The sequence below is a fragment of the Poecile atricapillus genome, chromosome 5, assembly GCF_030490865.1.
Source record: "Poecile atricapillus isolate bPoeAtr1 chromosome 5, bPoeAtr1.hap1, whole genome shotgun sequence".
NCBI classification, from domain to species: Eukaryota; Metazoa; Chordata; class Aves; order Passeriformes; family Paridae; genus Poecile; species Poecile atricapillus.
In genome coordinates, this window is record NC_081253.1 from 26405438 (window position 1) to 26422535 (window position 17098).

Genomic DNA, 17098 nt, shown 5'->3' on the forward strand with positions numbered 1-17098 from the left:
CCCAGGCACCAACCAAAACTGAAGGAGAAAAGTATTTAGTTTAATACCTCCTTCTCCCGTTTTCTTTTTCTGCTTTTCTGCATGTACACTTACAAAGCAGAAAAAGTGTGACAAGAGGTCATGCAAGGCCTGCTGCTCTGAACTGTCTGTAAAACTGTGTTCAGTTCCAACACAAGCACCCAACTTGGCTGGCCAGGGAGAAAGGGGCAGAAGGGAGCAGAGGCACCGCACCACTCGAGCAAGGGCAAACCCCAGTGATTCCTAATGCACAGGACCACCTGGGAACAAGGCAGGGTGGGACCTGCTCATGCCAAAGGCGTCTGGAAGTTATATTCAGCCCTTAGTGATCAAGGAATTCCTCATCCTCCTACCAACCAACACAGCTGCAATGGGGGTTTCCTCTTCCTCCCATTCCTGGAACATGTTAGTACATGAACCACCACCAAAAGACCATGCTTTTTGTCATTAATATGATCTTTAATAAATGGAATAATGCACCATTTTTACAGCAAGCCTTTTCTCTCAGGCCTAAAGAATAGCCTTTTAAATGTTCTTATCCAATGTCTCTGTATCAATACAATCTCTTTATTTAGGTTTATATATAACAAAGCAATTCTTACAAGTATTCATAGAAAACTCTGTAGTGGCTTTAACAATGTCAGCTTTCATAGTGGCATCCACAGATGATTAAAAACCAAAAATTAGCTTTTTATTTCATACTCACACTGTTCCATGAAACACAACTTATACAGCATAGCAAGGGTATTGGGCAGCTTATACAAAAGAAATAACTGAAAGCAATTATTTATAAATTCATACATGATATTTCCTCAGTCATTTGAGAGGAAAACCAAAAATACCCGTTAACAAAAGGGTTCTGATGAGACTCCATATTCTAGGATTTCTCCCCCTCTTCCCCCAGAAAAGCTCGCTCAGAAAGTAATGCTCTCTTTACAGTCTTTCATAAGGAAAATGGCAGTTTCACATCTTCGTATTTTAGCCTTTACAGAAGATCAAACCCTATAATTCATTCTTGCCATATTTATTTTCCTCTTATACTGCATTTGGGGGGAAAATAATTAACAGCGATTGTAAAATATGATTCCAGCTTATATAAATGTGAATAGAGCACACTTTCCTCTAGAGACAAAAAGCAGACAAGAAACATATACATACAAACCGTTTTAAATACGTTTCAACAGTGTGAAAGAGAGAGAAGAGTCACCAATCAGGAAATTCAAAAGTGACAAATGAGTCAGCTATAACTTGGACTTGCCTGTTTGTTCTTGTGACTTCTTACAAAGACCAGAAACATGGACTATTTTCTGAATAAACAAGACTGAAGTGTGAAACTTCATGATACAGTTCTGAAGCACAAAAAAAAAGTGAATCAAGTGCTCTAGAAATAAACCTCACACGTTTGCCATCTTAAAAACAAGTGAATGGGCTACAAAAGTGGAGGTTTGGGAGACCTTGGAAATAAGGCTAATTATTTCTCCTTTAAAATAGTTACCAGGCGAGATGCTGCGCCTCGATGGACACACTCCAGTGATACATCTGCAGAAGCCTGCAAGGATTGGGAAGAAATCCTTCCTTCCTGTGCTGTGAAAGCATGGTGTATGCATTGAAGTTAACCAACTGAACGACTTGCAAATTCAAACACTTGCTGATGGAAACAGCAATAAGCTTTGAAAGACAGCTGATGATTACACTATGAATTAGCATAACTCCAACCAGTTCCTGCTTATTATGCACACGTGTATATTAAACCACAGTGAAATAAACAGAAATGGCCATAAGAAGTAATTTGTATTAATAACGCACTGCTAACACAAACCTACATGGAGCCCAGATCAACATTAAAGGGCCTTGGTGTAAATGCGGATTTATCTTCAACCCTTCCACTCCCACTCCCCCAATGCAGTTCCACTTCTTGACAAAGCCACAGCTGCCCTGTGCTGACCCAACTCCACAGCCTGAATCCCCCATCAACACCACCCAGCAAAGCTCAGGAGCCAGGGCTGCCCCTGCAGTCCCACATTCCACATCAGCTTTCCTAGGGCTAATCCTCCCCAGAAACATTTTAACACCAGAGCCAGCAGAACCCAGCCCTCTTTTGCCCACAATCCAAGGCAGACTCCTGTTGGATTCCAAGCACTCAGCGTGTGCTGATGATGCGCGCATTCTCTCAGAAACACGGGTGCTGAACATGGCATCCATTTGGATTTGCAGGAGTTATTGCAGAAATGGAAGTTCTGCCTCCAATTTTACTCAGTACAGAAGAAACCCAAAATGAGAAATCTGATTTGTTACTCTTTCATGTCAAAACTGAACCTACTTGGGGGGTGGGTGAGATCAAAAAGGGATGTATTTCTATAGCTACAGTTTCATATGACAATATAGGAGCCTAAAATGTAATTGGATTTAATGGACTAAAATACTGTATTTAAATGGCAACCACATATATAACTATAGCTACTACATAAAAAAGCCTTGTAAAAATTATCATGTGTTAAGTGTTTTGGGTTATTTTTTGATCTTTGAGAGAGGTATTTTAAATTACTCAGCTTCAAATAAAGCTTGCCATGTGCATGCCCAGGTTTCTGTCTCTCTCTCATAAATCCATTCCACCCAAACATTCAGTGACAAGTCTGTCACAGGAGATCTTGGACTACTGGACTACATGTCACAGTCTGATCCCAGCTTTACTGTGATGCACCACAGACAATTTTAAAACGGCATATGAACCCCAACCCCCCCATTATACTTTCTACCAGTGCTACCATCTGATGCTGTAACTCACAGAATTTAATCCTGGAACTTACACACAACATACATATGCATCTAAATACACAAAGAGTTTACATAAAAATATATATATATATCTGGCTTCACTGCAATATGTATAGTTTTTTCACTGAAGAAAGGCTTGAGGTTGAACAAAAAATAGTAAGCACATTTTAAAACGAAATTCAATACATTTACCTGTTAAAATGGGTACTGGGAGATCAGAGAGGGAAGTTCAAATAATCCAAACTTATGCAAAATACTAAGTTGTCCAGTCTATGATTCAACTTTCAAAGACTGGTCAATCCAATTTCAATTTACTTTGATGAGCTGCTACAAATCTTCCGATTAGACATCAGGTCATTTATATGCTACTGTGCTTGGCAATTATTATTTTTACGGCTTAAATCCAGCCTATTTCAGCAATGGGACCAGCCATCATTTTTATACAAGTAAAAATTACAGCATAATTAATTTCTAATGTATAGACTAAATATGTCAATTTTAACATTCTCCCTAATTAGGCAAAAAATGTTCACAGTAACATTTCAATGGCAGAATGGCTATAGACTTTTTTATTTTTCATTAAAGAAAATTATAATCTGAACTTAGACACAGTAATGTCATATTAGTGGATTTTTTTTAACATTTAAAAAAGGAATATCATTAGAGCAAAATGCACTGAATACTGGGACTAGGGCATACACAGTGTACACTTATATATATTTTAGTAATAATGACTATTAAGTTTGGGGCAATAATTTATTCCATACAATTCAAGAACTTCCCTATTCTCCTCTCTGAAGCAGGCAGGATTCCAGATTTCTTTTAGAGAAAGCTGACAGGTAGGAGGATATGAACTTTCTGAACATATTTATGAGGTGGACTTTTTTTGTTGCTTATTTCCTGAAGATTGCTAGCATCTATCTTGCATTGTTTTGTGCCCAGTGCACTGAAAAAAAATCAAAATGTGTTGCCTTTGAAAATAAGGTAATTTTCTATATGAAAACAAGAGACAAACAAGTGCCACTAAGAAAGCAAAACAAGAATGGAAATGTTGTTTCTGAAAATATTCTGATTATCTCTGATGGTTTTCTTTTAAATTAGGAATAGCTATAATTTAGCTGTGCAGTGTAAGTGCATCTTGGAGTTTCCAGAAAGGCCTCAGTAACAGGAACTGGCTAGTGTATGAAGCCATAAAGCATTATAAACAAATTCAGAGAAGTGCTGCAGATAATCTGACCTGAAAATACCAATTTTAGAAGACTATGAGGCATGTCTGTTCAAAGGATTAGAATTCACATTCTAAAAACCATGTTCTGTTGATATCACTATTACAGGAGACAGAAGAGGCAATGCATTATCCTAAGCAACTCTCCTGGCTTCTACTAGTAAGCCATTTTCTATACCCAGCAAAATTTTGGATTTTGTCTCATACATACAAACATCAAAAATGTTTCCTCTATCATTTTACTTGAATTATCCATTATAAATTACCATAACAAATATTCTACTGTTGCCTATTTGTCAGTGGCACAACTAACAGGTATTTACACTACCATTCTATTTTAATTTTGCCATATTTTATCTTGTCTGCAATATACACGAGAAACTGACAAAATTATCAACTTTCATTTGTTTTTTTAAACCAAATAAAATTAGCAAAATCATAACTTACATGGAAATAAATCACATTTGTCTTCTTTGTTTATTGTACAGTATCAACTATCCCTGTGTTTGATTTATAAAATTCCTTTTCTTAAACGTATTTTGTTTGGTTAAGGATGATTCCCTGTGGCATGAGATAAAATTCAGTATCATTTAACTTACAGAGAAAGTATTCTATGGACACTGGATTATGTGCTGTGAGGAAAAAAAAATGGCATTACTAAATTAAACATTAAAACCAAACTGCTAGTCTGATTTCATCTAGCCGGGCAGAATTACAGTATTTTGGTACCTACTTAAGAGTTTGCTTTGACTGACCTTTAAAAAAGAATAGATTTTTATCTATTTAACCTATAGGGTATTTAATGATAAAGTACATTTTTCTATCATGTTACAAATTATATTTATCCATGGTAGATTGCACAGCCAACATTGCTACTAATTATAATTCATTCCAAAGGCCCTCCAGCAACTAATAGAAATAGACAAAGGAAAGAAATAAAGTATTGTTTAAGAATGTTGAAGGAGAACTACAGAACAACATTTTCATCTAGTATTAAAATTGATTGCATTGATCACAAAAAGGTTGGATTTCTTACAAAGGCATGGCCTGCAAAGAAAGGCTAAAAGATTGGTGCAATTCTGTCTCAGCAGAAAGAAGCAGCAGTCAGAGAAGTAATTTTTCTCTCCCCAGAGCAGTCTGAGTTGTTAGTGAGAGTCCTAAATATTGTTTTCAGCCCACGTTCTGAAATGCTGATGGGTGATACATGCAAGGCAAAGCAAAAGTCATTGGGAAAGGAGTGAAGAATCCTCAACACCACAATACGGTGCTCACCAAAAAACACCACCGTGCACTCCAAACGGAGACTCACAGGAGGCCAGAAGAGGAGACAGCCACAGTGAGCAATATGAACAGAATGCCAGAAATTCTGATTCAGTTCTTGAAACCCAGCTGAGCAACTGGCAGGTTTTCAACATCTGGGATGTGAGACTGCAGCAGATGGGAAGCCAGAGAGTGAATTAAAAGTCAAACCAGAAGAAGGCTGTATTTTTAAAAAGGAGATATAACTGTATTATACAGAGGGAAAACATAATAATGCCTCAGAGACAAGAGGTGCTATTTGAACTGGTGCTTAAAGAACACAGGGAGCTCAAAATGTGCCTTGTGGCTTGTATTTCTACAGCTACATTTTATAAAAGTCTGGATTTATAGTGCTATCTCTTGGAGATATCTAGGAGAATCTAAGAAATGTTAAGAAGCATTACAAGAGAAAATCATAGCAATCAAGCACAAGCAAGGGATTTTGGGGAACAGCAAGAACCAGATGTAAGCAAGGCATGTATTAGGTTAGTTGTACCATCAGATAGAGAAGAACAGGGTGGCAAAGTTTACCTCAGGGGGAAAAAAAATGGTAAAACGGCAAGGAAACAAATGGGCTTAAAAGCAGAGAGCATCTGCTTCAGTCAGCAGAAAGGAGACAGGCTGGGGGAGGCAATTGTTTGCTGCCAGTATCCTGCCACTGGAGTCTGGCAGGCTGACTGAATTGATTTTCTTTCTTTGAACATCACCCATTTTCAGATGAAGTGATAAATCTTTGCTTGTTACCATAGACTGATGTGTTACACCTTTTTATACCCAAAGAGTTTTTACTGAAGTGTTTTCAATTGGAAAGAATGTTTCTCAGGTGGAAGGCTATTTCTTAGGTGAAAGGAGGTTCTAACTAATAAGAAAATTAATTTTCTTTCAGTAGCCAGTAAATCCAATAATTCCAAAAAAAGGAAAGGTTTACTTGAGATAGTGAAAAAACAATTTATCTCAATACATATTACATTCACATTCACTGACAGCTAAAATCAATGTGCATACAAACTGAAAGAAGGGACTAAGCAGGGGGGGAAAAAAATCCCCAACCTTCCCCCACAAACACCCATGAATTTCAAAAGCATGCAATAAATTTTAACAAGATGAATGAGGGCCTCTAAGAACTCTGAAGGGAGGACAAGTGTTTCAACTCTACTTGGCAACAACAATCAATTAGGATGCACCTACCTGCATAAGTAATCAGGCTGATTTTTACCCCATACTGTCTGTAAGGAGGTAAATCAGGAAAGACTTGTGACTCATCACAAAACTGTTTTGTGCCAAGTAAGATTCATCATTTTTTTCTCTGTGTAAACAAAATACGTTCACAACCTATCTTCACTCAAGCTTTTAAGTATGACAATTATTAATATTTCTGAATAAGATGTATTTTTCAATGTACATCATTAGTGATCTAAATAAGGTTTTACATAAATACAGGGAGTGCAACTGCACACAAAGTAAAATGGAAAAAATGGCTGGAACTGTTTTCTTACATTTGTTCAGCATTTTGTTACTCAACTTCACAGGCTGGCATCTACTACTATAAAGGAAACACATTTTGATTTGGGAGGATCAAAGGAAAGGTACGGAGCTCAGATTTTTTTTTTTTTTTGTTCCTTTTTTAAAGCCCTTTCAAGTTGGGGAAAATTCATGCATTGTCACCTCTGAGCACAATGTGATATTGGCAGCTGCTTCAAGCTGGCTACGATGTGCAAAGTTCACTGTCATGACCGGCTGACTGCTCAACTGTCAAGGAAAAATTAACAAATACAAAAATGGGAACATGTGGCAGTTTTAGAAACACACTTTTCAATAAAGCCTACTGTGAACTATAGACTATTGCACATTTCAACATGACACAAGGAAAATAAGGGGTTTAAAAGAGAATACACTTTGTAACATAGAAATATACAGACTAGCTTGTGCACAGAAATCAAAACATGGTTACAAGACACCACTGCAGTCAAACCTGTCTTATAGTCTGCTTATGATCTTAGTGACCTTAAGAAACTGGTCCAAACTGATTATCAGCAATACTTTTTTTTGTTACTTTTTTTTTAAAAAAATATTTTGAGACCACGTCTTTGATACACATATATATATTCCGTGGTCAAAACAGACAGACTTAACTTTAGCGATACTAAATAAAAGTGCAAAAACGTTCAAAAAATAAAACAAAATAAAAAAATATGGAAGCATAAGCTAAAAATTTTCTGCATAGCTGAAATCTATTTAAAGCGAGTCCTTGGTAGGGGTTGCTGACAGGAGGAGAAAGCAGTTTTTTAAAATGTCTTCTGCATGTTTGTTTCAAATAATGCAAAAAAAAGGTCATTTGTCGGCTTTTGAAGTGTTTCACAGGCAGTTCACCCCTGCGTCCTTAGAGACCATAGTGGTGGCAGTGCCCCCCTCTGCAAGGTACACAGCAGTGCTGGATTTGGGGGGCACTGCCTGCTCACTGCCGTTGTTGTTGACCTCGCAGTGCAGCGGCTCCGTGGAGATGACCCACGTTGACGGACGCCACCGCTTGAGAGAGTACGGAGTTTTCACACGTTTCTTGATCTTCTCTCCTGAACCTGATTTGCCATCCTGTGAAGAGTCACCTACTGAAGGAAAAAAAAAAAACAAACCAAAACAAGAAAACAGAACAGAAAATAGCATTATGAGGAAGGTAAGATTAGATCGGAGTCTGGGGTTGTTACTTATGTGAAACAGAACAAAAGAACAAAACCTTTAAACACAGAAGCAACTGCATGGCAGAGGCATGACAGGTCTATCAACTACAACAGCTGCCACTAAAACAAAGGGTTGGATTTCTGTCAGAAATTACTTCAGTGAAGTAATCTGTGTTACCTGGAACGCACAATGGCATCAAACAGGAGAATCAGCATTTGACATTTGAGGGGCTTTTGCAATCATAGTATCTTACATTACCTGTAATGGGAGGTACAAAAGAACATTGCTACTACAGGACAGCAAAGGCTAAAATTTAAATAGTGCAATGGTAGGTCCCAATCCTATTCCACCTAGCAAAGCATTTCACCTGAAAACAAAATAGTCCATTCTCTGTTAAGATATTAAGTCAGGATTTGGAATGCCGGATTGCAAAACTGGCAAAATCAAATTTAACCATGATAAAACTCCAACAGTAGAAATCTGATTGTTAAAAAATTTTACACAATCCCTTCTTTTAACTTAACCTTCAATTAAAGAAAGTGACTGCAACAATATATTTTCTTTATCTCAGTAAGATTTCAACTCACATCAACAGGTTAAGACAAAAATTAAGTATTCTTACTTAAAAGGAAGGCTTAAGCATTCCATTGCTGAATATTCAACTACATTTCTTGAAAGATACGTTCTTGTTTGGTTTTAAACCTTTTATTTCCAAAGATGCCTGGCATCCCAGTTTACTCCACTATTATCACAGCATCTTCCTAAACACAGTCACGAGATTTGCAAGCACCTTTCAAGACTACACTGACTTCTGGAAATATATTTTCTTTAAAGTGCACACCAGGAGGTCTTTCCAATAGCTCAAACAGGCTCAAATCTAGAGGATGTACCTAATTTAACTATAACTACATGATTACATTCTTAACGTAAAAGGGTGAACCCCATTTTAATCTCTTGGACCTCTGGACATAAAACCTTGAGGAAGTTATTCTGAAATAAACTATTAAAATAAATTCCTTCTCTAATTACTTGGTTTAATGTTAAATGCACATGGCAAACTGATGAAGAATTGCTCTAATTATTTGAGCTAGGACAGCAAAACAGAAAATGCCTCCTCCATTTAGGCTGGGCTAATACAGTAAAATCAATTGCTTTAAAATCATGAAGCATGTAAGTAGTTATTATAATAAATAATTTTAATCAATGCATCTTAGAGACAGCTACTCTTTAGAGAATGAGTGAAAGAAGAATGAGGGAAAAGAAGGTATAATATGCCCCTGCAGAAAAAAAAAAAAATGGGACACTTTTTCAATATGCTTTGCAGCTACCAAAGGCATTTGCAAGGAATAACGGAAGTTAACCTAGAGTCAGAATGGATGGGTTAGAAAGAGAAAGATTTATTCTGTGTATGTGGAGGGACAATAGCTATCTAATATACGGGAAATTATGGAGACAGGACTTCATCAAAAAGGCTGAAATCGCGCTGAGAGAAATTACATTTATATGAGATTTAATAACTATGCTTTGAGGAGAGACAGGAGAGACGGAAATAATTTCTATTCAAGCAGATATATGTAGTTATTAGGTAGAAAGGTGTCAGGGAAACATCAGTCCTGCAGGCACTTACACTGCATACTACTGCTATCCAAACTACTTGTGGCTGACAGATCCAGAGAATTAGGCCTCTGTGCTCTTCTAGTCTGGGTCTGCCCAGGATTTCTCACTACATTCTGGACGCTGGCTGCAGCTGTGTCTGCACATGGATTGCTGTTGTTGTTGTTGGCGTTTGTTCGCCCGTTATCCAGTGGTCGCTCCCTCCTGTCCACCAGGCGGTCCAGAACACCTTCATCGTGGCCAACCTGCTGCTCCCGCCTCAGCAAGGGCTCGTGCTCATCGGGACTGGAATTGATATTCAGCCGACTGTCCTCCCCACTGAACTGGTTCTGAAGCATTTCCTGGGCCCTCTGCGCTACCGAACTGCCGGTCTGGCCGGAGGGCAGCGTGCCATTGACATACTGGGTTGTGCCAGCATGGGAGTTCATGCCGTGGCTCCTTCCAGCCACTCCGTTCATGGTAACTGTCACGACATGAGGTTCTGCAGCATTGATAGTGTTCATCTTGGCAACGCCCGTTTCCACTTGCTTCAAATTTGATTTGTGCTTACCACCAAACTTTAACCGTGGCTCTTTTGTTGAATTTTTGGTGTTTAGAGGGAGGCTGGTAGGCCTCTTCGGAAGGTTCTGTTGCTTGGGCAGAGGATAGACCTGAGCAGATGGGACATCCGGAATCAAACACGCCTGACCGTTGGTAGCTTGTGTGAAGTCCTGCTGTCCTGTCACCTCTACTGCAAGTTTTATCAGTGGATAGAGCAGGCTGGAACTAGTGCTGCTGAGTGGATCTGGCCCGCTAAACTGCTTAAGTGAATGTTCCATCAGATTCTCATCAGAGCTTTCTTTCAGGTTCTTATCCACTTCTTTTGGATCCAATTTATTTGTCTCCAAGTCCTCCTCTGTTAACTGCAGACAAACAGGGGTGGGCCCACCTGGCTGCATGACATTTGTGGTGTGTAAGTTTGTTTCATCCAAATAAGGCATTTCGGATATGGTGGTCATGCCAGTGCTAGGAGTGAGGCCAGCTGTATTGGTGGTGGACAAACTGGTGACGCTTGTCTCAGGACTGGGGATGCGAGCTTGTGCTTGTTGCCGCTCATAGTTAATGGAATTTCTATTCTTTTCCCCTGAAGTCAATGGTGTAGTGGACATTGAATGTTCTGAAGAAATGTTCTTCACTATGCTGTCAGTGTGGTGGATTGAATCTTCAATGTAGGAAGAGGAAGAATAATCAGGATATGGCCTTATCTTTGATACGCGTCTATGATGCGACAGATTCCTTTAAGAAAAAAAAGTGGTATTAAGATCATATGTGTAAATATCACCTCATACTATAATGCCTCTTATTTAAGAGAGCTGAGTATCTTTCTTTGCATGCTTAAACTAAGGATAGATACAGCACAAACTGATGTATTCCAGCCACTTCACTGAAAAGTGCTGAGGATAAGAAAATTTGTTTTACTAGGGCAAAATTTCATCAAGGATTTAATTTCCTAAGAGAACAGTAATCCACTATTTGTCCAATGTGCTGCTTGTCCAGTTGGCAAAGTACTGATAAGGTTCTGTTCTAGATGCAGAGAAGTGATGCTGAAGAAGGTCAACAAAAACCCCAAAGACAAGATCAAGAAAGTGATGCTGGGAAAATGTCATAAGGTCCTAAAAAAACCATGAAAACTCTGCTACTTTGACAATTTAGATATTCTATTATTTGAACATAATATTCTTTCATGACAATAAACACTGTCATATACAGCAACATTATTCTTTTCTCAAAACTGGATTTCTAGAGTATACTATTAAAGGCATTTTGAGTCTGCAAATTCTCATTCCCTCTGGATCACATATGAGCAGAGAACATGCATCACTTCTCTTGCTGGGGTCAGAGTAACAATGACTTAAACAGTGGCCCTGCAGTTTGTTACAACTCTTTGTAGTTTTGAAAAACTACAGGTTTGAGACTTGGTAATTTCCTGAACTCATATCAACCGCAAATTCAGTTCTTAGAAGAACACTTTAAACAGAAGTTTTATGCATCATTTAACAAGTGTACTTGAAGACAATTCACTTTTGTCACTTCATATCATGGCAAGCCTGCTGAGACAGTTTGCCTGAGCTCAGTTTCAAAAGCTCCTCTGTGAGAAATACAGTTGTGTACATAAAAGGTGCCTGAACTCTGGGGACACGCAGGAGATCTTAAGAACACAAGCAGTTGGGATTATGTCATGCAATACCCATATGCAGAGTAGGTCATGTAACACACACCCCTTAATGGGTGCAGCAAGCTGTAGCTTCTGTCCTGGAGTGAGCTGAGCACTGCATTGGGCATTTCCTGCTGACTAAACCCAAATGTGTTCTCTTCTTACCTCTCATTTTGCATGGCAGTTGACATAGGGTTGACTGTTGGACTAACTGATTTATTTCTCTCCCAAATCATCATGAGTTCTGCCATTCTCTCCTCAGCACACTGTGCTGTCAGTCGAGCTTCTGCGTCTTGATCCCAACAGTCTTCAATTGTTTCTTTAAGTGACCTCACAGCCTGTCAGGAGACAAAAGCCTTTTAAGTTATTTTACCTTTATATTGTGCTTCTAATTTGCTGTTTTACGGCAACATTCTGCATGCCTGAAAACAGTCACAAGCTGGTGAAAGAGAGAAACAGAAGATACACAATTTCATTCAAAGCTAATTTAACCTAATAATAGCAATATGCAAGTCTAATAGTATCACACCTCACACACACACACACCAACTGGGAAGACACTTAGGGAAAGCTACATTCACCAATGTCCATACAACCTTCAGCCAGCCCTCTGATGGATGTGTGCTCTGCTCACTCTCCCTGCCTTATGAAAGCTTTGTAGGATTGCTGATATTTTGGAAATGCTGCCATGGTTATCCTCATAGTTCTGCTAATGGTCACTGCCTCGCTCCCCTGCACCGCATGCAAATAACAGCCATGCTCACTTCATCATCCTTGTCTTCTTCTGGTTCCACAGTGACATCCAAATGTCTCGTAAGTATCAATGAATTTGTCTGCTCCATGGGAGGAGATTTTTGTTGCACTTGTTTTACAGGTGTAGAAACACAAACACACACGTGTTCCTGGCACCACACTGTGCGATGAACTGTACAGTCAGGATTAGAGCTCAAGACCTCCAAAACATGCTGCCATATGTTCAGGGAACTGGAGAGGAAACAACTGAAATTACGAGCACTGAACACTTCTTCCACTCCATCTGGAGTACAAAAGCCAGGCAGACATTTATGGGCCCCTGCTGCCAGTCTATGCCCATGGAGAGGAGCTGGTTTGCCAGCACAACTCACATCTACAGTGCAGCTTTAACCTCTCCAGCACTGAGGGCTGAGTATAATCCCATCTGGGCACTAATGTATTCAGTGGGTCCTGCTGACTGTCTCTGTGCCAGAACTGCCTTGTGCCCTTCTGGCAGTGGAAGCCAGGACTAGCTCTGAGCATGAGCCAAGAGCTCCTCACCCATGGAGTGGGCTCCTGGCATCACTTGCATCTGGCAATCACTGCTGCTCAGCGAGGCAGCTCTGGCTGCACAGGTGGGGACGACCTCCCACACAAGCAAACCTTCCATCTCCCCTCCCACAGCAGATCAGAGAGGGGATAAGCCAAAACCCTCTCCTTAGCTGAAGGACATCTAAAAGCACCCTCAGGGACAAGGACAAGGTAGGGTGCTGGATCCATTTGCTCTCCCACAACAAAATGCCTTCATTCAGCTTTTAGGACTTGATTTCATCACAATTTAGACTAAGTCAGTGGACCCCCTAATCTCCTGCCTTGCCTCTTTGCAAGACTCTCTCCTACAGGTTTCACCAGCAGCAAATTCAACCAGAGTTTAATTTAGTACTGTCTGTTCCCCAGCAGATCCTCTCCTTTGGATGTGTTACGGATCATTAAAGGAACACAGTACTGACTGTAGAGAGAGTGATCAAAACTCAAGTTCCTTAGCACATTTACCACAATTATGTGTTTTCTATTAATTTCAGGTTCAAAGACAACTATGCTAAAATTAATTATTTACAAGTACTAGCACTCATCAAAAAGATAGAAGGGACCAGAAATCTCCATTATTCTGTTCATATCTGTCAGTGCTGACCTCTGAAGTCAAGCATGGATCCCACTTTGGCAAGTGAGACAAGAATACCATAACATGTCAACATAGTTTATAGCCTTCAAATTGCTCAGGCTGTTTCTTTATACTGTGAAAAACAATGCTGATAATCAAGGTCTGTAACATAACATAGATGGTTCCAGAAGCAGACCAAGACTGCATAGGCAACCACAAATCAGGATCCCACATCTTCTGAGTACCTTAATTATATGATTAAAAAAGGAAACGTTTTTATTTGTATTTCACAAAAGAAAAGGACAAATTCATGACTTTGCATGAAGGTGTTACAACCCAACATGTCAGCAGAGCTTTAAATAATGGGAAAAAGTCTTTTATCCCATGCATTAGATGCAGGAGGACAGGACCTGGCTCCAGAGTGAGGTTGTCTGGAGCTTAATTTTCTACACTATCTGCCCTAGAGTGCTCATTCAGACATTATCCTAGACTGGCATAGGATAGAAGAAGTTGTTTGACACCTGTGATTATTCTTTTCTCTTAAATCAATGGTGTAGATCAATTCTTAGAGCTGGAGTTATCATCACCATTTTTATTATTGAGAAAAAGAAATTAGCAGCAACACAAAGAATGTGTTAGGCACTTTAAATATGGGGATCATCTAATAATGCTGGAGTCTATCAGCTTGCTAGAACATAATTAACTTTTAAAATGATAGTCAACAAAACAGAACAAACCTTGAACTGTTTCAGTTTTAACTGACTTCAGAAACAGCTGTCAAGCTTGGTTCTTCCAATGATGCATAGTTAAACACGGCTATAGTTAAAACAGCTGTTGTTTGATTTCCCTTATACTGTGGGTGCTGATTTCTCCTTTTTTCTTCTTCCCCCTTTGCCCCCGAGACGGGCTGGCCAAAAGTGTTTAATAAATCACCTCTCTTGGAAGCTCTCAGCTCGGTTACAACACGTTTTACTACAGGCTATGCTCCTCTCTGAAAGCAGACTCCTAACGTACTGGCAAGTACCAGCACAGGTGAGCCTTGGGCTCCTCCTGGTCTGCACAGTAGCTACAAACTTATCAACCACCAAAGTCTCTGAAGATTGAAGGGCATCGTTTCAGTAAGGGAATAACAAGAAGTATCTTTTTAATTAACAGTCAAAAACGCCATTTTCATGCTTGCAATTAAGCTGTATTACCTTGTATCAGATGGAACCCAGTAACTGTTTGCATTGCTCTGTGCTTGTAATAGCAGACAAACAGCCCCCTCTAAGCCAAGGGGATTCACATTACCTGACCTTTGCTGTAGATGAAAGTAAGCACAGACTCTCACCTGACTTGCTCTAACTTGCTGGCCTGCAAAAGCAAGGCACTAAGCCATAGCTACACTCATTCAAAACAACAAACAATATTATTATGTTTATAGTCTTGAAAATAAAAATTGCAGGTCAAATGAAGCCATATAAAAATTTTTATGTAGTTATAATGAAATGATTGTTAGAAGCTTTATCTCTGCAAGTCCTGAGGACTATACAAGTTCAAAAAAGTTTATTACAATGTTTACCAATTTTAGTTTTGGTAGAGTATATTGATGTTTTTGCCAGCTATTTCAGTTGGTATTTTAGTTCAGTTTTATTAGTTTATAAGTTGTCAAAAGGCAAAAAATGGCTTCAGTTTCTCATTCAACACACAGAGAACACATGGGCACTTCATGCACAATACTACAGATAGTGTCCAAAATTAATGTAACAGGTTATCTTCTGTGTATCACATTGCAGCATGCAACAACAACAACAGTAGTATTTGTCCTTAAAAAAAATTTAGTTTTCACATCAATAACTTTTAAAAACTGAATTCAATATTTAATAAGTCCAGGCAGAGACAGCTCCCAATCCTTAAATACTAACAAAGAGGAAAACAAACCTCAAAACCTAAAAAATTGCTTTTAAGAAATGAATACACCCTAAAGCTGGTTAAATTATTGTTTCTTTGAAAATATTCTCTCTCACCAGGCTGTTCTCCTTCCATGCTTCTGGGAATTTTGGTCTTTGCTTCTCTCTAGACACCAAGACTTGCATATCTTCAAAAGTGGGATGGTTTCCGACTTCAGTCTGGAAAGCCATCTGGTACTCTGGCACAGATTCCCCTGTTATCAAAAGAAAGAAAGGAAAAAAAAAAATCAATCACAGATTAAAAGGCAAAGGCTTTCAGTTGATGAAAGGCATTATCAAATTATCAAAGTTGCTGTCTATCGAGATGTTCCCCACTTTCCCCCAAGTCTAACTTCCAAAAAAAGCTGAATTAACTCAAATGAATTAAGTGCTGTTCAGCAACCTTTCAAAGGATAGCATCCTCAGACTTTGCTGGTTCGGTGGCACATTTGGAATGTCTTGGAGCCTGAAGGTGACACCTACTTTCTGTGAAATGCCACTGCCTGATTATATTCATGCACTTCATTCGGGAGTAAGCCCAGCAAGATTACAAGCCTCTGCACATAAAGTACAGCTGTGGAACTGTAGAGAGTATGCTGCATTTTAGATTCATTCTACATGCTGTAGCTTGGGAAGAAGATGGTGAATGTGGCACAATCTCACACGTAAATTTTAAGTCTACTTTGTTTTGGTTTATGTTATGGGTAGAGAGGATTTTTCAATCTAGGGAATTTTCAATGTCCTATCATAAATAAAAGTACAACTAACTAAAGGCTATATTAAGTCACAACATGTTCTCATGATGAAAAGTCTGAAAGACACTTCGGGCACTTCTATCAGTTCTCAGAACTGGAAACACTGCCTTTGCCACCAGCCTAACTCCCAGCATTTTTAAACTCTGGACAATAATAACAACAACAACAACAATAACGCTCAAATGGCACTGAACAGGTGCCTTTCAGCAGGAGCCACGCCTCGCCCTCAGATGCACCGTCCTGACAAGCACCACCTCGAACACTAGATGGCACTGACTTAATGGTAGAAGCAATTGAGGAAACTGCTTCCCTTCTCCACTTCCAAGAGCTTGGGCTCTGAAGTAGCTTGGCTGCTGGTGCCACTTCCTACATTACGGTTTTCCTCAGTTCTTTTCCTTACCTGGGAAGAGGTCTGTACATCTCATGAAGATCTCCCAGTAGATAAGGCCCAGTGCATACATATCTACTTGTTTCAAAGCAGATTCACAGTCCCTCAAGTTCACTGCTCCTTCAAGCACTTCTGGGGCCATATAGCGGATCGTGCCGACCTGGGAAAACATCAAATCAAAGCTTCACATCAGGAAGCGGTCTCCAAATTCAAGTGAGTTCTTAAATGCCCTATTCTGCTTGGTATTTTTAATAAGGAAATCACAGCTTGTTCCAAATCAATGTACTCAGCTTAACTATCTAGTCATAACAAAACCCTTCCCCTACTCTGTC

General features: G+C 39.3%; 1 protein-coding gene across 2 annotated transcripts in view; it reads right to left on the minus strand.

The window, feature by feature from the left end:
• Positions 1–456: 456 nt before the first annotated feature.
• The window catches only part of BMPR2 (bone morphogenetic protein receptor type 2), a 104117-nt gene continuing 87475 nt past the window's right edge, over positions 457–17098 (minus strand). The window contains exons 9-13 of one of the 2 annotated variants that reach the window (XM_058839451.1): positions 16779–16926; positions 15702–15838; positions 11967–12139; positions 9621–10882; positions 457–7923 (exon numbers count right to left, since the gene is read on the minus strand). In XM_058839451.1, the coding sequence (XP_058695434.1) occupies positions 7673–7923; positions 9621–10882; positions 11967–12139; positions 15702–15838; positions 16779–16926 (1971 nt within the window). In that variant the 3' untranslated portion in view covers positions 457–7672. Of the gene's footprint in view, positions 7924–9620; positions 10883–11966; positions 12140–15701; positions 15842–16778; positions 16927–17098 lie in introns of both variants that reach the window. The other variant, XM_058839450.1, reaches the window with a different exon arrangement.